Source organism: Cibotium barometz, chromosome 59, assembly GCF_041138505.1.
Source record: "Cibotium barometz isolate CiBa-2024 chromosome 59, ASM4113850v1, whole genome shotgun sequence".
NCBI classification, from domain to species: Eukaryota; Viridiplantae; Streptophyta; class Polypodiopsida; order Cyatheales; family Cibotiaceae; genus Cibotium; species Cibotium barometz.
Window position 1 is genome coordinate 21,727,290 of NC_141104.1, and position 26,772 is coordinate 21,754,061.

At 45.9% G+C, this 26,772-nt stretch overlaps 1 protein-coding gene across 1 annotated transcript; it reads right to left on the reverse strand.

Moving 5' to 3' along the window:
- Positions 1-1,174: 1,174 nt before the first annotated feature.
- Positions 1,175-25,995, reverse strand: LOC147605602 (proteasome subunit beta type-5-B-like). Its single transcript, XM_086793074.1, has 7 exons — positions 25,792-25,995; positions 25,520-25,649; positions 2,377-2,483; positions 2,155-2,289; positions 1,959-2,062; positions 1,627-1,727; positions 1,175-1,543 (listed from the first exon to the last, which is right to left on the reverse strand). The coding sequence occupies exons 1-7, from the start codon at positions 25,918-25,920 to the stop codon at positions 1,419-1,421; spliced, it is 831 nt and encodes a 276-aa protein (XP_086649200.1). The 5' UTR covers positions 25,921-25,995; the 3' UTR covers positions 1,175-1,418.
- Between the last annotated feature and the right edge of the window lie 777 nt (positions 25,996-26,772).

Consider the following 26,772-nt stretch of genomic DNA (forward strand, 5'->3'; position numbering starts at 1 on the left):
CAAACCACCCCAAATGCAATTCAAGGCTAATGATAAAAGTCCTCAAGGGAACACAAACATTACTTAAGAAACCAGGATTCAATGATGGTTTTTGTTTACACCTAAACTTGGCATAGTAAAATTTTCTACTTGGATGATGCTTTGTACAAACCTTTTGCATTTAAAAAAATTTGGGGTCAGAAATTCTAATTTTACATAATCATATTGGTTGAGTTGATTTGTTGGACAAGCCACCCAAGAGATTGAACATATGCAGAAAGCTCTAGTTAGGGTACCTTAAATCTCATCCAAATGAAGGTTAAGAACCTTCAAAAACCATGTCTTAGTGTAATCATTTAGCTTTTTTTAATTCCTGGAGGAAAACATGAATTGCTTAAGCACAAAGTGAAGACCCTTCAAGATGAAACAAGAGGACATCTGACTTGACATATAACATATCAAGGACCGAAAGTAAAATAACTGTGTTGATTGAAGCAACCAGATGCATATTGAAAGAAAAGGATGTACCAAAGATATTGTAGGCTAAAGCAATCAGAGCATTGCATTGCATAGATCACCAACACCATAAACCTGCGGGTAGAGAGTTCTTTGGAACATTGCATGTGGTCATCTTGCAGATGAAGAAAAATGAAAGCAAGCCTGACAATTGAAGGGCTATACTTTTGCACTTAGCAGATTTTGTAAGGAATATAACAAAAGAATGAAGAAATATTCTAGCATCAGAAGGCTTAACAGATTTTGTAAGGAATATAACAAAAAGAAAGAAGAAATATTCTAGCATCACATTTTTCAAGCAAAAGAAGAGAATGCTTGACACCAGATAGCCAGGGTCGTGTGTAAGATAGCAGGTCAGAGAGGCAGATCTTTTGCAAGGTCTTGATGGGTCAGTAAGAGGACCGTTGCACCCGATAAATCAATTCAGAACTGGCAAATTTGTAAATCAGAACACGGTAGAACACGTCAGCCAGAGGACTGTTGTACGATCTGGACCTGGCTGATGTGGCACTCCACACAAACCTTGGTCATATGTCCACCCATTCTGCACAATGAGCTCCCGGCTCTGACATCACTCGCACCCATCATGTCAGAATGTGTGTCCACACAACCATTCCTTAGTCCATAGATAAAACTCCAGCTCTACCAAACCAAAAGCAACAACGGCAGAGACTGTCACTTGACAAAAGACAACCATTTAGTTCCTTCTACCGATAACATTGAAAGCCCCATGCGTAAAGCAGTACTTTTAATTGTACGTCCATATTGCTACTCCCTCAATCAAACAAAAAAGGGATTTATCGATTATCCCACTCTGTTATTAACACTTCAATATTCTCTTTTAAAAAAACATACTAGGATTGTATAAGGTTAAACACACTAAGAACCATCGCTGATATCACAACAGTGTGTCTGCATGCAATTTAAGCACTGGCCTCAATCATTTCCTGCTCCACAACAGGCTCAGAAACAGAATAGTACTTATAATGAAGCTCAGACACATCATCACCAGAGAGCTTTTTCCAGCCTTGGGGTCCAACATAGTATACTGTACATGATAGAGCAGTTGTCAGAGTTCCTTAACTACTCAACTGCATAAAATTGACCTACTGAACCTTATCAAACACTTACCGCTCGCAACACCACCGCTCGCACCATCTCGGAATGTCGCATGGTAGATTGCCCTCCGAGCAAGTTCGGCTGCTTCTTCGACAGACATGTCCTCGTGATATCTGAGATAGCAACATCAGTTCTAACCCATAAAGAACTTGCAAACACAAAATCGAAATTCCTCCCAAGAGTCCAATGCAGTAAACAAACTTCAAGATGAAGACATGGGAACCATGGCCAGGGCCTAAGAGAGAGAGAGAGAGAGAGAGAGAGTCTCTCTCTCTCTCTCTCTCTCTCTCTCTCTCTCTCTCTCTCACACACACACACACACACACAAAATTGCTAAGGCTTACCCACTATCAAGTACACCATATGCATAAGGTGATCCCGATCCAACGGAGAATAAATTGCCGCTTAACCTTCCACCTTCACTGTCTACATAGTACAAACCTGGACCCTGAGATTCAACAAAGCACAATTCAAGTTATCAGCTCAGGACTATTTTGACAAGGAAAAAAAAAGGGGGAAAAAATGCAATAAATACCCTACTGTTTCATCCCAACCGGCAATCATGGTGCCCATGGACAATCCCATGCCTCGATAAGAATATAAAGTGTTTGCTAGAAGCTTAGATGCTCCAGCTACAGAGATCCTTCGTTTGTTTGCCAGTTCATGAAGACGGCACTACAACACAGGAAGCTCATTTAGCACATCAAACTTGTGATCTACATGAATACAGGCAAATCTATGATATCATAGAGAGGAACCTACCCGAACACCAAGATTCCTCTGCCAAAATTGACAATCTGCGGCTCCTCCAGCCATTGTACCAAGCAAGTAAGGGTTGATTTCAAGAATCTTCTTTACGGACTGAGATGCTGTTGGTACCATTAAAAATCAGCACAATCTCAAAAAAAGAAAAAAGTGACATTTTAGCTTCACAAGATTCTATTCACAAACCATCATTCCGAAAGCATGAAATGTCTAGCAGCCATCCATGGTTTTAAGGAATCATAACCACCCAAACAAAGCACGTGGATGGCCCCCAGCCATGGGGACCCTGCCTGCTGTCCACTGGGCAGATGATAACCACCTCCCCCCTTTCCATTGCACTACGGCATATCTCTTTCACCAATTCTCAAACAGAGCATCTCTTAAGCTTACCTTGTGAGAATATGTGAATATGAAGCGGAAGCAAGTAGAGATCACACGAGAGAGTAGACAGCCACAAGAGATCCAACACTTGAGCCAGCAACTGAAAAGTATTGAATAATACGAAGGCACAATGGCCATGCTTATATACATCTCATGGAGAGCAGTTCGCCAGTAGCAGCAGGCACACGACTGTAGCAAAAGTGATAAATGCCTAAAAATAAGCTATAAAATAGTGGAAAAATATGGGTAAAATCCCTAATGACATCAGATAAATATCTGGATATAAAGGGGAATAAAATGGGATAAAATGGAGATTAAATGCAAGAGATGACATGTCCAACACCTCTCAGCTCTAGCACAGGGGTCCGACTCCCGTGCAAGTAAGAGTCTGATCAATAGTATCTCGAGGAAGAGATTTGGTGAAGAGATCAGCAAGGTTGTCCTAAGAAGGACAATACTACAGTGTAGTGATGCCGTCAGCAAACAGCTCACGAACAAAGTGAAAGTGGACCTCTATATGTTTGGTCCTACCATGGAAGGATGAAGTTCGGGCCAACGCCAAGGCACTCTGGCTGTCCGTAAGAATACGGATCAGATAATTCGAGAGTACATCAAGATTGCTCAACATCTGGAACAACCATAACAGCTCACAGCATGTATCCAAATAAGCACGGTACTCAGCCTCAATAGAAGATAACGAAACTATATTTTGCTTCTTGTATCTCCAAGAAATAAGACCAGAACCAAGAGTGAAGCAATGACCAGAAGTGGATCGTTGAGTATCTTGATCACCTGCCCAATCACGATCAGAGTATCCAACAAGCTCAGTGCCTCCTCTAAAAGAGAGACCATAGTCCAAGGTACCAGATAAGTATCGGAGAACCCTCAACACGGCCTACCAATGAGAATGTTGAGGAGCAAAAGAAAACTAACTGAAAACACTGACACTGTAAGAAATGTTGGACCTGATGTAAGTCAAATAAATAAGAGAACCAACAAGCCTCCGGTACTATGTATTGTCCTCGAAGAGGGAAGAGGGATCATCATGGGAGAGCTTGGAATTAGGATCCATCGGACAAGAACTTGGACAGCACTTGGTTATCCCAAATGTCTCTAGGAGCTGCTGCAAATATCTGTACTGGCTAAGGCACACTCCATCGGAAGACTGATAGACCTCCATCCCAAGAAAGAAGTGGAGAAGTCCTAAATCAATCATCTCAAAGGTGAGAGCTACATCTGATCAGAGCTGTTCAATCTTGGCAAGATGTGAGCCAGTGATCAATAAATCATCAACATATAAGACAATCAAACAGAGCAAAGACATAGAGATTGCTGTCTGCAAAGCATCTCTGGAATCCGAGGGAAAGAAAGAATGCATTAATCTTATCATACCACGCCTTCGGTGCCTATTTCAAACCATAAAGGACTTTGTGCAATCTGTACACCTAACCCTCATGTCCGGGAACCTAAAATCCTTGAGGTTGTTCAACATACACCTCCTCATGTCAGTCACCATTAAGAAAGCCAGACTTGACACCCATCTGGTAAATCGGCCACTGCTCATGAGCAGAAAGAGCAAAAGTTTCCTCATACTCCACACCATCAATCTGAGAGTACACCTTCGCAACCAATCTCGCTTTGTGTTTATCTAGAGATCCATTAGCATGAAACTTGGTCTTAAGGACCCACTTTGACCCCAATAACCTGTTGATGCAAAGGCTGGTCCACAAGCTCCCATGTGCGATTCCTCTCAATGGAATCAATCTCAACCTCCATGGCTACCCACTACTCAAGAAGAGCAACATTCTCTTTAGCTCTAGTAGGCTCATATGACTGTATCAATGTACTCATTAGGGCGAGGTTACAAGAATGGCAAAGCTACTCTAATCTCCATGCCCATGTCAAAGATTGTGCTGAAGAATCAGCAAGCTGATGAAGTTCCATATCGGAGAGATGAGAATCACGAACAGTGGTTTCCAACCATCCTAGAATCTTGGGGGCAATCCTCCGTTGCACAAGAGCAAGAGGAGGAGAAGCCGGGGAAGGAGGAAGCAGGGGTGGAGAGGCAAGGGGTAAAGAAGTTGATGGTGGAGAAGCTGGTGATGGAGTTGGGGTGGCTGAGGAAGGAGAAGGGACCTCGATGGTAAGCTCAAGATGAGAGTGAGATTTAACTGAGGGTTCAAAAAAGTGAACATCGCAAGGAATCACCAAGGATCGTGACTCCAGATCCCATAATCTATAAGCTTTGAAATGAGAGCTATATTCAAGGAATTTGCAATTCCTGGACTTGGGATCAAATTTGAATCTATCAGAATCAAGAATATGAACATAGACATCACAACCGAAAACCTTGAAATGGGAGACGAAAGGTTTCTGTCATGTAAAAGCCTCTTCTAGAGTCATATGAGAAACCACCTTTGTAGAAGAACGGTTGACAATGTAGACAGCAGTGCTCGCAGCTTCTCCCCAGAAAGAGGGAGGAAGATTAAAAGAAGAAAGCATCGTACAGGCCATCTCCTGATTGGTCATGTTCTTACGTTCAACCACACCATTCTGCTGAGGAGTGTGAGGAGTGGAAAATTGACACCTTATACCTTTCTGTGAGTAAAAATTATGGAAGGCTTTGGAGATGAATACTCCTCCATTGTCAGAGCGGACTTGCTGAACCTTTTGTGTGGTCGCAGTCTCAACCAAAGTCACCCACTGTTGGAAGCAGGAGAAAGCTTGAGATTTTTTTGCCAAGAGAAACCCAAACTTTGTGTGAGTAATCATCAATAATAAGCATAGTACCTGGCTCCAACTTGCGTAGTAATCTGCATGGGGACGCACAGTCCCATATGAATGAGCTCTAGAATATGAGAAGCCTGATGAGTAGCCTCGTGAGGAAAGGCATCTCGATGTTACTTGCCATGAAGACAAGCCGCACAAGTGGAGTGGGAGGGTTTCAGTGGTGGAAGACCCTCGACCATCAACTCAGAAGACAGCCTGCAGAGAAGTATAATTTAGATGCCCGAAGCGAGCATGCCACAAATCCGTATTCACATGAGCTACCAAGGCATGATAGCTGTGAAGAATTTGCAACAGATGAGATTGGGACTCAGTCAAAGAGCCACCAAAGTCCTTCAACCGATAAAGACCGCTTTCCTGGATACTTGTGGCAACAATCTACAAGGTGCTAGTGTAGATGATCTCAAGGACGGAATTGTCGAAATAGACACCATATCCTTTCTCCGCAATCCAAAAAAATGAGAGGAGATTGTTGGAGAGCTTAGGAGCAGGAAGCACATCCCGAATGGTAGAAAGCTGGCCCAGGAAAGAGTTAAGTCATACATTACCAGCCGAAGAGGCCTCCAAGTTGGAAGCATCACCAACGGACACCATCAAAGAGCTAGAAGGAATGTCATAAAGAATGGTCCTATCATGAGTCATGTGAGTAGTACACCCACTATCAACCACCCAATCCGTAAGCCGTGAGGTGGAAGGAACAAGAGTGACGAGTCAGGAAAGCTCCTCAATATCAATGAAGACAGTCACCTTGGTGAAAGAGGATTTTTGAGTTTGGTTGGTAGATGATGAGGTTTGATTGGGGAGTTTTCTTAGTAGAACCACCTTCTCTCTTCTTCTTGCAACAATTAGGCTAAATGTGACGTTTGTGATCACAATAATGACAAGTAAGCTCCTTGTGAGAGGGATTGTTGGTAAGTTTGTGGTCACCTTTGTCGCTCATGGAACCTTGAATTGCCATTTGCTTTTGTCCTTAGCCTAAAGAAGGGTCTCGCAAGTACCCTGGCTAGTCTTCTTTCTCATGGCCCTATCCTAAAGAAGAGTCTCAAAAGTATGTAAATCAGGAGTAGAAGGAATGTCATGTGCACAGTGTGTATCTACCGTGTGCTATACGCATGCAAGACTAGTTTCGAGGCTTGGGGAAGCTTGGAACTAGGCAGGCTGACTGACGAGCTGAGTTAGGGATATACTAACGGGCGGGCATCCAAGTATGGACGGACGGACGGGCGCCCAAGTGTGGACGCCCAATGACCGGCCAAGAGCCTATAAAAGGGTGGCCAAGGTTAGTTATTGTATTATAGAGAGTCTCGCGAGTTTGTGAGAGCTCTATGGTCTTGGAGCCTGGATCTAGTGCAGACATGCACTTGCTTTGTGCAGCCGAGGCCGACAGCAGTCTCGAGGCCCGCGAGGGCAGCTTCGCGGCGGGATGGGACGCCGCGAGGAGGAGATTGGTCGGTACGTCATCCTAGTTAGCTCAGCTCGTGGCTCGGTGGGGACAGCCAAGACTATGGGCTTGCCCACGGCTGTCATGGTTGGGAGGTGAGTCAAGCCTGCACCCCCTTTGTTGTTTGTTTGTTCGTTTGTTTGCAGGATTCGAGTATCAAACCAAGATCGATCACGAGGGGATCCGTGGGGATTTGACAGTGGTATCAGAGCATCATACCTCGTGAACGAGCAAGTCGGTAGGTAGAGAAGATGAGGTCGAAGAACGGTATGTGTTAAAAAGCTTGCTGTTTTTGCTGTGCATACTGCAGTTTTCAGATTTAGTATGTGTTTTTTCTTCATCCAAGAGACCCATATTGATGGGAGATGGTAGGTTAAGAAGGGTTATTTGCTTTGCAAAGAGGAGGTAGATTCGTTTGTGCAGTCGCATGAACGTAGAGAGAAAACAGGAAAAAAAAAAGCACGTTTGCTTTTGATGAACGCGATCGAGTGAGAGAGCATGTGTGAGAAGGAGGCGTTGAAGGCTTGTACGCTGGCACGGTTGCAGGCGGTGGCTACCGGCGGGCTGAAGGCGCCAAGGCTAGGCATGGCGGGTGCCCAGGCCACGTGGCCTTGTGGCCAGGTTTGCGCAACCAGCCCAAGCGGTGCCTAGCCCAGGCCGGCACAGGCGCCCAGGGCTACGCTGTTAGAAGTCATCTCCTGTCTATTTGTATACACCAGGGCCTCTGTTGTGGGTGTGCCCACCCGTATATCATTTTTCCACACTCCTCGTATTTTTTCCCTATTTTTTCCCATTTTTCCTAGTGGTGGGAGGGCTGCCAGATGATGCCAGGAGCACCCTATTGCTGGCCGACTGGATCTACATCAGTCGTGGGCTTCAGGGCTGCTGGCCGACTTGTTTTGATCAGGCGTGGGCATCAGATTGCTGTTCGACTGCATTTATGCAGTCGTGGGTCTTTTCTCCAGTCGTGGGCACTCTCTGCTGCTGGCCGACTGCCCTCTAGGAGTTGTATATATTGCCCCTCAGCCCCCACCACTTTCTCATTCAGTTTTTCCGGGATCTTGTGTATAGAGAAGAGTTTACACACCTCTCTCTCTGTGTTTCTTGTGCTGATTACTTTCTGCAGTCTACTTGCTCTTGTCTACCCAAGTTTGGTTATCATTTCCGCTGCATATTCTGACATGGTATCAGAGCCCTAGGCTCTAGCAGATCTTGGGCGTTTTTCTGAGCAAGAGGGGGGGCCACAGGTTGCTGATTGGTGGACTGTTTCGGGCTGAACGGGAAGAGAAGGTGCAAGAGGAAGGCGGGCAAAGGGGCTGGACAGCCACTTGCAGATTTTCAGATTTTTTCCCACCCACCCACCCTTTCAGGTTACTCTCCGCGATGGCAGATTTACTAGAGATGGCTGAGAAGCACGTGAAGATTCCGACTCTCCCCACGTTCCGAGTGGATCGTCAGTTGGACTGGTCCAATTATGGCATCTGGAAGGTCATGATGGAGTCAGTTCTGGAGTCATATGACCTTGCTGATTTTATTATCATAGGGGTGCCACGGCCGGAAGCTGAGGAAGGGGAGTTATTATCGACGAGGAAGGACCGAGAGGCACAGGCACACATGTGGGATCGTGTCAACGCCAAGGTCCGGTCGTTTATTTTCCTCAATTGCACACCACAGGTGATCAACCATGTGAAGCACATGACGCTGGCGAGAGGCATATGGGAGCACTTGGCTTCTTTGTATAACATGGTGTCACCCATGAAGCGGATATCCTTGGAAGTGCAGATGCGGGTTATGAACCCTGCAAAGTCCATAACAAGCTGCAGGCCCTTCAGCAGGAAGTCCTTCAAGCTGGGAAAGAGATATCATCCGAAGATATGGCCATCACGTTACTTTCCCACTTGCCTGGTCAGTATTCTGCTTTCTATTCCTCGTTGATCACGAGTGGCAAGCTCAGCACCATTACGTGGGAGGAGCTTGTGCCAATGGTCTTGGACTAGGAGGAACGTTTCACGAACCCTCCTCACGGCGGAGGTTCGGAGGCCTTAACTGGCCAACGGTCGAAAGGCCGTAATACCAACAAGGGCAAAGGGAAGGCTTCACCGGAGAAGTCTTTTGAGAAGAAGCCTGATCCAGAACGAGAGAAGTTGAAGGCCGAAAGATCTTGTAATGATTGTGGCGAGAAAGGCCACTACTGGAGGAAGTGCCCTAAGCGGACAGGGAAGAGTGCTGATTCCTCAGCCTCAGCTGCGAAGACTCCGGCATTTGTGCACTTAGAGATGGTGGACTCCGATGCTTCATCATCTTCGAGCGAGGAGGCAGTTGGCTTCACCGCGAAGGATACCCGGGAAAGGATTCTCGACAGTGGTGCTTCCTGGCACATGACTCCATCCCGTGACTTCTTTCTGGATCTGAAACGGCAATCAGGTCGTATCTTTATTGGCGATAACTCCACTATTCCGATACATAGTGAGGGCCGGATGGAGATTATTCCCGACGGCAAGGGGGGCAAGTGTAAACCGGCCTCTGATAAAGCAAAGGGCGGTGGAACAAACATTTGCACATAAAACACTTCAACACCATTGAGGACCTAGAAAAGGAAAACAAACAGGGGGAGCTAGAGTGCTCCTGCAAATAGTACACGGACACCGATTGGCCCCAAATCGCAGTGGCGCCCCTTGCGGTATTTCTTTAATTGATTATAAGAGCTTTGATTACAATATAAGGCTGGTAATTCAGCCGTCCCAGTAGAACTCCTGAAGCCTGCAAAGAACCTGCATCTGGCTTCTTGTCCACACGGCATCCACAAATAAATCCAGCCATTGTTCACATCGAAAGACTCTCTCACATTGAGTCTGCATACAGAAGCTTTCTCCCATGATCAAGGCTGCCACAACCATCCATAGCCTCTCACACTATGAACAGCATCACACCCTGACACATCCAGTGCTTCTGCATCACAACACAGACTCCCAAATTGTCTCTCAAAAGAGAACTCGCATCACAGCACAGCATAGCATACAGTTGACACACATGTACAAACCCTCTCTACCATCCAAGGGTACTATCCATCTCTGTCATGGATTCCCTGTCCCCTGTCCTATCAGTAGCAAGGCTGTACCAAGCATGTGTCCACTCCTGTACTTTCTGCCTGCATGTGACCTGTCTCCTGGAGAAACCCAAAAACATGTTTCCTCGTCGAGAAACCTACGACCTGTTTCCACATGAAACCCTTAGGCCTGTTTCCCTTTGAAACTTCTATCATGTTTCCCATACATCTAGTTACCTGTTCCCTCATGAAACATCTGGCAACATAGAGATGCCCATAACTGTAGGTCCCATTGTTCCTTTCTAGCAGGAAGAAAACAATCTGCTCCATGAGCACGCAGCCATGCGAGCTTGCATCACTCCCATGCCAAGAAACATATTCAAGTGACCTGTGCCTGTAGCCAAAGACCCAAGCACATAGCTGAATTTGTTACCAAATAAAATCAGCCCATAAACTGTCCTAAAACAGTCCCGAATCCAAAGCATAGAGAAGCTGAAAGTTCCATCAGTTGAACGCCATCATCATGATGTCTATGTTCATGGAAAACCAACCTCTGTCCACCTTTGTATCAAGAGAAACCAGCCCTTGTCTACTCTTCAGCAGAGGGAGAGAGAGAGAGAAAGGAGGCCTGTGTCTCTGTTCTGAAGCACAGCACAGCAGCCAGCCCTTTAATCTCCAAAAAGCAAAGGGGAAGGAGGGATTCAGTAGGCGCCTGGTTCTGTCCTGCCCGTACAGCTGTCCGTACAGCTGCCACGTGGACTGTACCTACAGGTGTACCTGGCTGCGCCGTCTATACTTGCAGCAGCCTGCCCTGCACCGCCAGTACCTGCACCACCTGAATCTGCACCTGCAGCCTGTCCTGCCACGTGGGCTGTACCTGCAGACAGCAGCCGTACACTACCTGCACAGGCCCCTCCATACGCAGCCAGCATGCAGTCCACCTCTCCCCAGAAAAGCACACGTTTTTCTCCTCAGATTGATGAGCAGCCCTCCTCCGCCAAAAAGTACATGCGCCTGCTGTAGGGATAGGCGCCTCTCTGCTTTTTCTGCCCAAGAGCCCCTCTTTTACCAAAAAGCTCACACGTGGCCCCAAAAATAGCATAAGGGCCACGTTTCTTTAATGAAAGGCTTAATAAAAGATTTTAAAGGTTTTTAAACCTTCAAAGCTAAAATCTCTTTGCCCCCTTTCACACATGGGGTAATCCACACATAGGCTTCCATCTTCACTCCCACCTGATGCCATTCACACTGTCCACCATGTCCCCGTGCACATCCGCATCTTGTCCAGAGAAAAACACAGGGTCATGACATACCCCCCTCTTGAAAAATGGCAAGCGTCCTCGATTGCACTTAATGGCACAGTAAAGCATCTCATGAGCAAAGACTCCCATATGGCAAAAACAATGGCTCTCCAATGCATCTGGATGATAAAACAATCATCCTGCACAATAAGCCACACTGTCCTCTTGCTTGTTCCTTCAGAACCTACAGCAAAAGTCTAAAACCAAATGGAAACACGTTAACTGTGTTAGCCAAAAACAAAACCATGCATCATTCTACATATGACACACATATGCATGACACACATATGCATTCGCAAACAATATGCTCCTCAAAATGCTCTAACTACTCCAAAGTAACAGTCTAAGGGCTGCTCGCAAGCCTTACGCCCATGGGCATCCCGCAGGACCCATGACTGAAGGTAAAACATGAGCATATGAAAGCACTCAATGCATCCAAACACTACATCTACCAAGTACTTTCCCACATATGTTCTCATGGCCATCCCGCAGGAGTCACACCCATGAACATAATAAAGCACTTGATGTATCATACCAACATACATGCAGCACATGACACAATGCAGAGTATTTCCCAATGTATTCTCAATGGTACCAGGATCCAATGGCACCAGAATACAAAAATACCTCTACCTCAAAAAGTGTATGCATACATGCACAAATAGAGTTCGATCCATATTTCCATGAACCAAACCAACTCTAGGACTGCTCGCAAGACTCATGTCCTCCATAGAGTTATCCATAGTTGAAGTTAGAGTTCCAGGTGCGCGCGACTGTGAACCATACTCAACCATCTCATGTGTCTAGAACACAAGATCATAGAAGTCCCATAAGCAGATGTACTGTCAGCCTCAGTACCTTCGGGTGAATACAAAGATGTCACCAAGCGACTCCTAGATAACAACTGAGCCTGTCTGTAACAAGGGAGCGGAGGTGCTACCCCCCTCTTGAGCATCAGGCAATGCTCCAGACCTATGCTCTGCTGAACTTGAATGAGCCGTAACAAGAGTCGACTCCAACTCATAGGCATCAAGATAAAGCTGCAACTCCTGAGGTGAATCTGCTAAGTCACCCTCCTCCATCCACTTCGCATCCATCAGTGAACCTCCTCCATCCACTTCGTATCCATCAGTGAACAGCTCTTGAACTTCACAGGATAGCGACGGAAACTTTACCCTGTACCTTTCTTTCCTTATGTGCCAGTATATGCTCAGGAATAAGAACCTCGTCAAGTTCCTCCACTTCCATCTGAGCCTCGTCTGATACATCCTCAGGCACCCAAAACCTGCTTGCACTCCACCCAAGTGGTAAGCACAAGTCCTCGATGAAGCATAGTAGATCACCACTGCTAAACATAGAAGGAAACTGTCTTCCGAACCCATGAAGCCTCCGTGAAGATACCACTGGTGACAAACTGTCGAAAGCCATAGCCTTCAACGCATCTCTTGCACCATAACACTTCAACTGCTTCTTGTTCCCGGCCGACTACTTCTTGTCCTTGGTGTCTTTTCTCCTGAGCTTCATCTTCAGCTTTTGCTCTTCACCTCATATAGGCAAAGACACAATCCTGCACTGTGTCCTGCACTTCCTTTTCACTTTCCTCATGTTGAAGCTTTTGATGTGACTCTCATGAGACAACCACGAGCTCGCCCCCTTAGGAAAGTTGGCGATTGTCCCGACCAAAGCAACCACGGACTCGCCTCCTTGAGAAAGTCGACGATGTGTCCCGGCAAACGGAACCTTGTAAACCGGCCTCTGATAAAGCAAAGGGCGGTGGAACAAACATTTGCACATAAAACACTTCAACACCATTGAGGACCTAGAAAAGGAAAACAAACAGGGGGAGCTAGAGTGCTCCTGCAAATAGTACACGGACACCGATTGGCCCCAAATCGCAGTGGCGCCCCTTGCGGTATTTCTTTAATTGATTATAAGAGCTTTGATTACAATATAAGGCTGGTAATTCAGCCGTCCCAGTAGAACTCCTGAAGCCTGCAAAGAACCTGCATCTGGCTTCTTGTCCACACGGCATCCACAAATAAATCCAGCCATTGTTCACATCGAAAGACTCTCTCACATTGAGTCTGCATACAGAAGCTTTCTCCCATGATCAAGGCTGCCACAACCATCCATAGCCTCTCACACTATGAACAGCATCACACCCTGACACATCCAGTGCTTCTGCATCACAACACAGACTCCCAAATTGTCTCTCAAAAGAGAACTCGCATCACAGCACAGCATAGCATACAGTTGACACACATGTACAAACCCTCTCTACCATCCAAGGGTACTATCCATCTCTGTCATGGATTCCCTGTCCCCTGTCCTATCAGTAGCAAGGCTGTACCAAGCATGTGTCCACTCCTGTACTTTCTGCCTGCATGTGACCTGTCTCCTGGAGAAACCCAAAAACATGTTTCCTCGTCGAGAAACCTACGACCTGTTTCCACATGAAACCCTTAGGCCTGTTTCCCTTTGAAACTTCTATCATGTTTCCCATACATCTAGTTACCTGTTCCCTCATGAAACATCTGGCAACATAGAGATGCCCATAACTGTAGGTCCCATTGTTCCTTTCTAGCAGGAAGAAAACAATCTGCTCCGTGAGCACGCAGCCATGCGAGCTTGCATCACTCCCATGCCAAGAAACATATTCAAGTGACCTGTGCCTGTAGCCAAAGACCCAAGCACATAGCTGAATTTGTTACCAAATAAAATCAGCCCATAAACTGTCCTAAAACAGTCCCGAATCCAAAGCATAGAGAAGCTGAAAGTTCCATCAGTTGAACGCCATCATCATGATGTCTATGTTCATGGAAAACCAACCTCTGTCCACCTTTGTATCAAGAGAAACCAGCCCTTGTCTACTCTTCAGCAGAGGGAGAGAGAGAGAGAAAGGAGGCCTGTGTCTCTGTTCTGAAGCACAGCACAGCAGCCAGCCCTTTAATCTCCAAAAAGCAAAGGGGAAGGAGGGATTCAGTAGGCGCCTGGTTCTGTCCTGCCCGTACAGCTGTCCGTACAGCTGCCACGTGGACTGTACCTGCAGGTGTACCTGGCTGCGCCGTCTATACTTGCAGCAGCCTGCCCTGCACCGCCAGTACCTGCACCACCTGAATCTGCACCTGCAGCCTGTCCTGCCACGTGGGCTGTACCTGCAGACAGCAGCCGTACACTACCTGCACAGGCCCCTCCATACGCAGCCAGCATGCAGTCCACCTCTCCCCAGAAAAGCACACGTTTTTCTCCTCAGATTGATGAGCAGCCCTCCTCCGCCAAAAAGTACATGCGCCTGCTGTAGGGATAGGCGCCTCTCTGCTTTTTCTGCCCAAGAGCCCCTCTTTTACCAAAAAGCTCACACGTGGCCCCAAAAATAGCATAAGGGCCACGTTTCTTTAATGAAAGGCTTAATAAAAGATTTTAAAGGTTTTTAAACCTTCAAAGCTAAAATCTCTTTGCCCCCTTTCACACATGGGGTAATCCACACATAGGCTTCCATCTTCACTCCCACCTGATGCCATTCACACTGTCCACCATGTCCCCGTGCACATCCGCATCTTGTCCAGAGAAAAACACAGGGTCATGACAGCAAGCATGCTTCCCGTGTTCTTTATGTCCCTGCTCTGGGTTTTCATCTTCTGTCAGTGCATGAGGTATGCAAGACTGGCTTTCGGGTGGAATTTGAGGAGCATTCAGTTGCTCTAAGGGACCGTGAGACAGGCAAAGTTGTTTGGGAAGGCGGTGTGGAGAATGGCATCTACAAGCTCTCTGCACTCTCCTCATTGACAGGCTCTCAGGTCGGAGATTTGTGGCACTTTCGTTTTGGCCACTTAAATGTGGATGCTTTGTGGCGCGCCTTCCGGGACCAGATGGTGATTGGCTTGCCAGATGTTGGTAATAGGCAAGGACGCTGCAGTTCTTGCATACGTGGTAAGCAGCACAGGGAATCCTTTCCGAAGCAGGCTTCCAGGCGGGCTTCGAAACCATTGGAGTTGATTCACACTGACTTGTGTGGACAACAGCAGATACCATCCTTGGGAGAATCTCTCTACTTCATGCTGCTTGTTGATGATTGTACCAGATTCACGTGGGTCTACTTTCTTTCCCAGAAGGACCAGGCTTTTGCTCGGTTCAAGGATTGGCACGTGATGGTGGAGAAAGAGTCTGGATTTCAGGTCAAGACTCTCAGGGCTGACAAAGGAGGTGAATTCTCCTCGACTGTATTTTTCCGGTTTTGTGTAGATCATGGCATCAAGAGGGAATTGGCCAATACCGGATCGCCTCGGAGACTGGAGTTGTTGAACGTAAGAACAGGACTGTGGTGGAGATGGCGAGGCCCATGCTGGAGCATCGTGATCTTCCTCGTCCACTTTGGGGTGAGGCTGTGGCAACAGCTGTCCATACCATTAACCGCTCTCCGACGACTTCTGTACCCCATATGACTCCATTTGAGGCATATTTTGGCAGGAAACCCGATGTCTCGCACTTCCGAGTCTTTGGGAGTGACGCGTATGTACATATTCCGAAGAAGCAAAGGGGGAAGCTTGACTCCAAGTCCCGCAAGCTGGTATTTGTGGGGTATAACTCTCTTTCCAAGGGATACAGGTTGTATGATCCAGAGAGGAACGAGATTGTTGTCAGCCGGGATGTGGTCTTTGACGAGCATGTTCCAGCATCCACTGTCGAGGAGCCGCCACTTCTTGGAGATCCAGAGGAGTCTGATGATGATTCCCAGTCTACCACTCCAGTTGATCCACCTCAATCATCACAGGAGGTTGAGCCCGCAACTGGAGTTAAGCCCCCGCGACCACAGGAGGCTCCACGATCTGTTCGAGTACCTAGGTGGTTGTTAGACACCCTTCGGGAGTCAGGTGTCACGGAGCTACCCTCCGAGTGGACCACAGAGGACGGCCCTCGAAGATCACATCGAGTCCGAGATAAAAGCAACACGGCGGAGCTTTTTCAGGTGAACTATGCTTTGATGTCTCGTATCATGCGGGACAAAGAGCCCACTTCCGTAAAGGAAGCCCTTTCACAAGATACTTGGAGGGAAGCCATGCAGGTGGAACTTGATGCCATCGAGAAGAACAACACTTGGGAGTTGGTACCGAGGCCGTCGAAGCGGTCAGTCATTGGTGTCAAATGGGTCTATAAGACCAAGTACGCGGCTGATGGGTCGGTGGACAAACACAAAGCCAGGCTCGTGGCTAAAGGTTATGCTCAGCGGCCAGGCATCGACTACGAGGATACCTTTGCACCGACAGCGCGGATGACCACGATTCGGACCGTTCTTGCCCTTGCTTCTTCTCAGAGGTGGCCCATGTACCAGATGGATGTAAAATCTGCGTTCCTTAATGGTGACCTGCAAGAGGAGGTGTACGTTGAGCAGCCTCCAGGCTTTATTGTTCCAGGATCGGAAGGGATGGTTTACAGGTTACGTAAGGCCTTGTATGGTCTTAAGCAGGCTCCCAGGGCTTGGAATCAGAAGATTGATTCCTTCTTTATTCGGACTGGATTTAAGAGATCGGTTGCAGATCCGAACCTGTATCTCTTTCGAGAACGCGGCATGGTCACACTTATCATCCTTTATGTGGATGATCTCATTCTCACCGGCGGTCATGTGGAGCACATTGAAGTGACGAAGGCTGCCTTGTCAAAGGAGTTTGAGATGACCGACTTAGGCTTACTCCACTTCTTCTTGGGATTGGAGATCTGGCAGACCCAGAGGGGGTTTTTCGTCTCTCAGCAACGGTATGTTCATGAGTTGTTTGAGGCCTTTGGGATGGAGAACTGCAAGCCTATTACTTCGCCGATGGACCCGAACACAAAGTTAACCATTACAGATCCTTGTGAACCAGTTGATGCCTCGCAGTACCGGAAGTTGGTTGGTTCATTGATCTGGTTGCTGAACACCAAATTGGACTTGAGCTTCTCCGTGGGGCTGTTGAGCTCTTTTATGCAGACGCCATTGAAGACTCATTGGGACGCAGGATTGCAGATCTTGCGGTATCTGCAGAGTACAAAGGATCTGGGACTCTTTTACACAGGAGGGAATGGAGTCAAGCTCCAAGGTTGGAGTGACTCAGATTGGGGAGGAGATCCAAACACGAGGAGATCTACTTCAGGATACACTTTTACCCTCGGCTCAGGAGCAGTTTCTTGGAGCAGCAAGAAGCAGCCAACTATTGCCCTTTCTTCGACAGAGGCAGAGTATCGGGCTGCTTGTGGTGCTGCTTGTGAGGTTGTATGGCTACGGAGGCTGCTAGGCGAGATTGGGTTTCCACAGAGGGAGCCCACAGTCATCCACCAGTGCGATAACCAGAGTTGTATAGCTATTGCTCGGAACCCGGTTTTCCATGCCCGGACCAAGCATATAGAGATACAGTATCACTTTGTCCGTGAGAAGATCTTCGCGGGTGACATCGTGCTACTTTATTGTTCGACGGAGGACAATGCAGCAGACCTCTTCACGAAGTCTCTACCTCAGGCTACGCTCAGGCGGCACTCCAACTCCCTTGGGTTGGTTTCACAACCAGGAGCTGAGAGGGGGTGTTAGAAGTCATCTCCTGTCTATTTGTATACACCAGGGCCTCTGTTGTGGGTGTGCCCGCCCGTATATCATTTTTCCACACTCCCCGTATTTTTTTCCTATTTTTTCCCATTTTTCCTAGTGGTGGGAGGGCTGCCAGATGATGCCAGGAGCACCCTATTGCTGGCCGACTGGATCTACATCAGTCATGGGCTTCAGGGCTGCTGGCCGACTTGTTTTGATCAGGCGTGGGCATCAGATTGCTGGCCGACTGCATTTATGCAGTCGTGGGTCTTTTCTCCAGTCGTGGGCACTCTCTGCGGCTGGCCGACTGCCCTCTAGGAGTTGTATATATTGCCCCTCAGCCCCCACCACTTTCTCATTCAATTTTTCTGGGATCTTGTGTATAGAGAAGAGTTTACACACCTATCTCTCTGTGTTTCTTGTGCTGATTATTTTCTGCAGTCTACTTGCTCTTGTCTACCCAAGTTTGGTTATCATTTCCACTGCATATTTTGACATACGCTGCCATGCTGCCCAGGCCCACGCAGGCTGGCACAGACGCAGGCAACGCTGACCGCCAGCAACACGTGTGACACACGTAGGCGCCGGCAGCTCACCAAGCAACGATGGCAGCCAGCACGCCGACGGGCGAATCCAGGGGGAAAGAAAAAAAAACTAGAAAAGCTTACGTTTTTTTTAGCTTTCGGGTTTTTTTTTTTTGGAGTTTAATTTTTTTTTAAAAGTTTTAAAAGACCCCTCCTCCAAGGTTTCCAAAGTGTTTTTTTTTTTTTTAAAGACCTTAGAATATATATATCCATATATATATATATATATTCATATATATATATTTATATTTATTCAAGAAAAAAAAAACACAAAAGCAAAGCAAAAGCTAAGTCTAGCTTTTGGAGATTTTTGGCTTTTGGGAAACCTTTATAAACCTCCTCAAGTGGGCTTCTTGCCACACATCTCTCAAGTTTTCAAGCTCTCAAGCTCTCAAGTTCGCTCGCACTTTTGTTATGCAAAGATCGAATTTTCTCTCCACGTACCCTCTTCACGATGTCGACCCAAGAATCAGAGTTGGAGCCCCTCATGGAACGCGAAGGCTTGCCGGCTACGGAAGGTACGATGCCGATCTTTTTGACGATTTTGTGTCAAAATCAGATTTCCAAGAGTTCAAAGTAGCTCTCGAAGCTTCTTCGACGGAACGTCAGGCACAAATTGCAGCCCAGATGCAAGCTTTGCAGAACTCCATCGCTCTATTGACCACTACCCTCTCTACTTTCTCAGGTATGGATACCTTGGCTTCAGCTTTAGGCCCCAACATTACTCCGGAACCGTTCGGGGGCCAGCGAAAGCAGCGAACCAAGGAGATCATGGACACGTGGCTACATAAGTGGCAAGTTCACTTTCAGTTTCATCCATATGATGATGGAAAGAAGATACAGTTAGCAGCAGGTTTCCTGTCCGGCAAAGCTTTGCTTTGGTGGAAGGAACTCAACCCTAAGCCAACGACTTGGACACAATTTGAAGACGTTTTCAAGAAAGAATTCCTCAAGAAAAAGGATAACTATGATGTTGTTGCCCGGTTTTCAGCTTTGACCATGACCTCGCAACACCTCACTTATGAGGTCTACCTCCAGAAGTTTCGTGACTTGCAGATGAAAGCTACAAAGATGGATCCCACTACTCTTTTGGGATTTTTCGTAGCTTGTTTACCCGACTCGTACCGATTACAGGTTAAAAATAACAAATGTAAAACATTGGACGAGGCCATTCATTCAGCTCGTATCTATGATGATACGATGGTCTCTTCCAAGTCGAAACCCGTTACCGAGCAAGGGAACAAGTATAAAAGAAAGTTCTCCGCACCTATGGCTAACACGACTGAAGGCAAGTCTTCGGACCAACCTTTGAAGAATTCAAGTTTGACACCAGCGAAGAAGAAACGACTCCTTAGGGCTTTAAAGCTCAAGAAGGAAGGACGTTGTTTTATCTGCGAAGAAAAAGGACACATGCGTAACAAGTGCCCAAAGCAAAAGGGTACCAAGTCAAACGCCGGACCCAAGCCAAAGACAACTAACCAGTTGTCTTTGACAGGTAAGTCGATTACTGTACTTTCTCGCCCTAGTACTTGTTCTGATTATCTGTTCAATTCTAAGGTATTTGGCTTGCATGATCTTCTCCGAGTTTATGGAGAAGTGAATGGCCATAAAATTCACATTCTTTTAGACCCTAGCAGTTCGCTAACTTTGTTAACTACAAACTTGTGCAAAAATTGAGTCTTGATACGACACTCAACGACCATATACCTATGAGGTACGCCTACCTGCGGGAAGGCAAGTTTGGGACCGCAAGGTGGAGATGCTTCCAATCCAGATTCAGGACTACAAAGATACTCTGGAATGCTATGTTATGCATCTGGAAAATGTAGACTTGTTATTAGGGATTGAGTGGTTTAAGACTCTTGACGTCCAGATAGATTGGTCTAGTCATATTTTTTCTCTTCAGCATAGGGACACCAAGTATAGTATTTTAGGTGATTGTATTAGGGACCTCTTGTAAATACAATTGATTTTGGAAATATAATGAATTCTTCTTTGTATACCGCTTTCCATTATGTATTGATTCCACTTTCTTCTTTTCTCATCCCTTCCATGGATGTAAATGAATTAAGTGTGTTTGAAAGCAAAGAATTACAGAAGATACTTGATTCGTTTCAAGATGTATTTCCTAAGGAACTGCCATCGGGTTTACCACCTGAACGGGCAGTAGATCATCGTATTGACTTGATCCCTGGTGCGCATCCTGTCAGTATTCCACCTTATAGGATGAGCCAAGCTGAGGAAGATGAGTTGGCTAAACAACTCGCAGATTATTTGAGAATGGGCCAGATCCGTCCAAGTAAATCACCTTGGGGTGCACCTGTGTTGCTTAGGAGAAAGAAGGACAATACCTGGAGAATGTGTATAGATTACAAGAGATTGAACAAGCTGACCATTAAGAACCGTTATCCTCTCCCTAGATCAGATGACCTGATTGACCGGTTAGCAAGAGCGAAATATTTCACGAAGATAGATTTACGTACTGGCTATCACCAGATACGTATTCATGAAAGGCATGTCGAAAGAACCGCCTTTCGGACTAGGTATGGCCATTACGAGTTTCTCGTATTACCTTTTGGGTTAACCAATGCTCCAGTCACTTTCCAGCAAATGATAAACGATCTTTTTCATGAACATTTGGGAAAATTTGTGGTGGTGTTCCTGGATGATATTTTGATTTATAGTTGTACTCTTGAGGATCATGTCAGACACCTCACGATTGTCTTAGCTATTTTAAGACAGAATCGACTATATGCTAAGTTAAGTAAATGTGAGTTCTTTATGACCGACATCATTTACTTGGGACACAAGATCACTAGAGATGGATTGAGCATTGAACGTCGCGAGGAGGAGATTGGTCAGTACGTCATCCTAGTTAGCTCAGCTCGTGGCTCGGTGGGGACAGCCAAGACTGTGGGCTTGCCCACGGCTGTCATGGTTGGGAGGTGAGTCAGGCCTGCATCCCCTTTGTTGTTTGTTTGTTCGTTTGTTTGCAGGATTCGAGTATCGAACCAAGATTGATCACGAGGGGATCCATGGGAATTTGACAAGGAAGAAGTGATATAGTATCACAAAAAGTACAGAAAGTCTCCGAGGAGTCGATTGACAAAGTCCTCGTCGAAAGCTTTGCTCCCCAAAGAGACCAACTGCTTCTAAATGATTATGAACTCCGTAAGAGAATTCATGATGAATCTTCAAGTTGGAGAGCTGATTCTTCAAGGCTACCTTCTGAGCGGAGTTCTCACGGTGATACCTCCTCTAGATGGTATCCCACAATCCTCATCACTGTCATCAAATTGATGAGCAATAGAGGGTTTTATGTTGAAGAAGATAAAGACATGAGCCCTTACATCTTTGTCAGCCCAAACATCAATCTCACCATGAGGAGAAGTAGCATCAAGAGAGGCATCAGTACTAGACACAATACCCCATAGCCGATGATACCGAAGGAAAGTCTTCATCTCTAGTGTCCAATCAAGTTCCGTCTAAGATGGATTCCATGGGAAGTTGAGGAATGGATGAGAAGATGACAATCGATGTAGAAACCATGGAATCCTCCTCTTGAATTTACAACGTAAAGGCTCCAAGCAGGTACCCGGGGAATTGCCCACTCCTCCCTAGACGCTAGGTGAGATGAAAAAAAGATGTAGAACTGTACTCCTACTGAAGATCAAGGCACACGGGTGAAGGCGGGAGCCGACCCAATGTGCGATGAAGCAAGGGAGGGAGAGGCTAATGGAGCAAGTGCACGGTGCTACCACTAGTCCGGTGTCAAATCCCCACGGATCTCCTCGTAGAGCGCTCTTGAAACACAACTCGAAACCTACAAAACAAAGCCAAATAACATGAAGGGGATGCAAGCCTGACTCACCACCCAACCATGACAGCCGTGGGCAAAACCCACAAGTCTTGGCTGTCCCCACCAAGCCACGAGCTGAGCTAACTAGCAAGACGCACCGACCAGTCTCTACCCCGTGACGTCCCATACCGCCACAGAGCTACCCTCGCGGGCCTCGAGACTACTGCCAGCCTTGGTTGCATGAAGCAGGTGCACGTCTGCACTAGATCCAGGCTCCTGACCATAGAGCTCTCACAAAGACTCGCGAGACTCTATGAACAACTGACTAACCTTGGCCACCCTTTTATAGGCTATTGGCCGATCACCGGGCATTCACACTTGGGCGTTTACTCGTCCATACTTGGGTGCCCAGCCGTCCCTAGCCCAGCTCACCAATCAACCTGCCTAGCTCCAAGCTTCCCCAAGCCTCGAAGCTAGTCTTGTGTGCGTGTTGCACACGGTAGATCTCTCTGTGCACATGACATCAGGGATGGGGACAGGATACAAAATTAGGAGAGGAGAGGGAGGGTTGGGAAAAAAAAACGCACAGCAAGGTACTACTATAGAAGAAACACAACAAAAAAGTGCTATCCTCGAGAAAAAGAACAACCCCGAATCAATGCAAAAAAAACACTGATTTGTGTTCAAAGTAAATATACAAACCACAACCACCAAGGGAGCAGAGGAGAAAAAACGTAGGGTGGAAACTCCTCTTGCTGATATGTGGAAGCACAAGATCTTTGATACCATGTGAGAATATGTGAATATAAAGCGGAAGCAAGTAGAGATCACACAAGAGAGAGTAGACAGCCAAGAGAGATCAACACTCGAGCTAGAAACTGAAAAGTATTGAATGAATATGAAGGCACAGTGGCCATGCTTATATACATCTCATCAACCAATAGCAAAAGAGACACAACTGTAGCAAAAGTGATAAATGCCTAAAAACAAGCTATAAAATAGTGAAAAAATATGGGAAAAATCCCTAACATCAAATAAATATATGGATAAAAGGGGCAAAAAACGGAGATTAAATGCTGAAGATGACGTGTCCAACATACCTTGCTTGAATCCTACTCCAAAATAATGACAAGACAAAACTGCAAGCTTCTACGCGCTTTATCTACGACAACAAAAAGTTACCAACTTTCTGGTGACAGTTTGGATTAAAGCACATTACAAGAGTATTGAGTCCTCAATTTGGGTTAAAGCACACAAATTACTTTCTTGCTTAGTGATAAGTCAACAAGACATAGAATCTCTATACCGTGTGGGTGTGCCAATAGAGCTCAGCTATTACCAATTCTAATACAAGAATGGGAACTATCAACAGATTTGATTACCATTGGCACTTAATTTTGAACCCATTGAGACAGAAAACAAGAGGACCCTGCAAACCTCTAGCAAACCTTCCCAACACCAAACAAAATGAATACCATAATGGGAAAGAAAAGGAACTAAGGCTCTCTCTCAAAAAGAAAAGATATTAAGAAATAAACGTTTTAGGTCCCGATATCATTGTGGCATTGGTACATTATGCCATGCGTTATTCAAGTTAGACAAATATGATAGTGGCTTATGCTCCACATGTAGTAACTAGTAACTGCCACATCTACTATGGCTAATGTAGAGCTTTGGCATGCACGTTTTGGGCATGTCAACTTTGGAAGTTTGATGCTTTTATAGAGGCATCAGATGGTTTCAAAGATGCCACCGTTAGAGGCATTGCCTAAACATATATGTGGGGTGTATTTTGGGCAAAATGCATCGGCAACCATTTTCCAAAGATGTTAATCATGGTTGTCTGGAAATTACAGCTCATACATTCTATCCCGTGAGGACACCATCTTTGGGGAGGACACATGTACTTTGTCACATTATTGATGAATTTTCAAGATTTGCTTGGATTTATTCACTAAAGGCAAAGTCAGATGTGTTCATGTGCTTTCAGCACTTTGTGTCTACTGCTGAGAATGAGACAAATTCAGACCCTACGTATAGATCACACCGGGGAAGAAGGACGGGGGTGGTGGTATACATGCCACATGCTTTCAATGCTTATCCATTAGAAAGAGGCATAAAGCATCAATGCATGATACCATACACACCTCGACAAAACGGTGTGGCCGAGACAAAAAAACATCTCTCGTGCATTTGGCACGATGCATGGTTAAGGCACAAAAGTTACCACACAGGTTTTGGACGGAAGCTGTTGCATGTGCTAGATATGTGCTTAACACATGTCCAACCAAGGTAGCATTTGATTGAAGCTTTTTTCTTTATATCTAGAACACGTCATTGATGAGAAATATACCCTTGAAGAAAACCACCCGAACCATGGCTTGCTTGAGAAAGACAAAAGTTGCACGAAAGATGTCACACTTGTACAACGCAAACAAAAACAATGAGGCCTTGGCACTGAAGAAAGGGTGGGAGATCTCCCAAATGGGTGTTTCGAGCCACAATTAGCAGCTGAGTCTCTACAAGCATTGTCAGGAGCAACAACATCCATCGTGTAAAATGTGGATGACATCAATTTTATTAACCTTCACACAAAGACCATGCAAGTATCACTTTAGACAAAAGAGACCGAAGAATTACAAACCTCGAACAATCCAAAAAACCAAAAGGACACTATGAGAGAAGCTCAAAGGTTGGAACACCTTGGAATGCAAGAAAATGGGCAATACTCCAAGAAAAGCAACCGAACCTCATGGAACCTCATCCTCTAATTGATGCATGTGTACCCAAGACTAAAGTCTAGAGAGCCTATAGACTCCTAGTCATTTTTATTATGTTAATGATGAGACTTAGACCTTTCCTAGTTTGATCATTGCAGTAATCCCATGGGTTATATTTGGCCCTCTAAGGACCACTCTCTCTCTCTCTCTCTCTCTCTCTCTCTCTCCACATATATGTGCACGAGCACGTGCATGCACACGCACACCAATGGTGGCCCAAGGGAAACCTTATTCAAAGTGCCACATAAACAAGAAGAAAAAAAGGAAGACCAACAAACATAATGGGCTGATGGGAAATATGGAAAATCCACCATAGCACATGTGTAACACGAATACTCATGTACATGTCAAGGGACAATAAAAGGGCCAAAATACAATTGGTTGGAGGGATGCATATAAAGGGCATGTGGCAATTTTCTTTCAAAAACCTGAACCACAGGAACAATGCATGAAAACAAGTCAACTCACATATGTAGCCGCCCATGCTTGCGCGAGAGTCACAGGCGACGATGATTCCATGCTTGAACTTGAAAGCCAGGGTGGTTGTCCCTTTAGCTGGTTTGACCATACGTGTTGCTGCTTTCTCAAAGCTATCAAGCTGCATTACAGTCACATGTTAAATTTTTTAGAATAATCAAAAAAAAAAGGCTTAATCCCAAGACAGCAGATCGACCACATGTGCTGCAAACCCCCCCCCCCCCCCCCAAAAAAAAAAAGGTAAATAATAAAAGAAAATATACTTCTTGGATGCCCGTGACGGGGGGCAGGTCAAAGGAGGCATTGGAGAAGATGTTGGCGGCCGGGAAGGCGTGTGGCGGCGTGGCGTGAAGCGTCGCAGACTCCAAACAGCTCAAATCCAGAGATCCCATCCTCGCTAGCTTGCCTGGTCGATCGCACAAATGCCGTGCTTTGCAAACCTCTTAGGTCTTTTATAGGCGTATATGTATATTTCTATATATAAGCCTATATGTATTTATACATACATATATATGTGTGTGTGTGTGTGTGTGTGAGAAATAAAATTATACAAACACCTAAATACTGTTTTTTGTGTTTGTGGAAAGGTGGAGTATTGTGTTTGTGGAAAGGTGGAGTATATCCAATAGTACCCTTGTCATGCAACTCGATGGCATCGAACCCGAGTCCTCGCAATGGGACCCAACCGTTCTACCAACTCGCCTATGCGCCCGTGGACCGAAATACTGTTTTTTCTGCTTTATCATTGATTAAATAGTCTGCATAAGGTTTTCAAGCTTTTTTCTTTATTCATTCTCAGTGCGGCTTTCTTGTGCAACCTCATGCCATTTATAGCTATGTGGGAAGGCAAAGAATATGCCAAAGAGTCTAGGCAAAATTTTATTGTTTTCAAGATTGATCTTGAGAAAGCTGATAAATCAACTTGAGTTGCCCTATATGTTACAATCTGCCAAAAAATAGGTCACTGCCATATGATAAAGCAGTATTGGGTAATTTGGAGTTAGTTGGTGTGAGGTGTGAACACCCTCTATGGGCATGAACCGCCCGTATTAAAGTCTAGGTCAAAAGATAAGCCTATAAAAGCATGTACTTGGGTGTTTCTATCATAATATGGAGTATCATGAGTTGTGCAATCTCTCTCTCTCTCTCTCTCTCTCTCTCTCTCTCTCTCTCTCTCTCTCTCTCTCTCTCTACACACACAGTCATGGCACCATGGCTATCCTTCATCCACCATAGTCATGGCT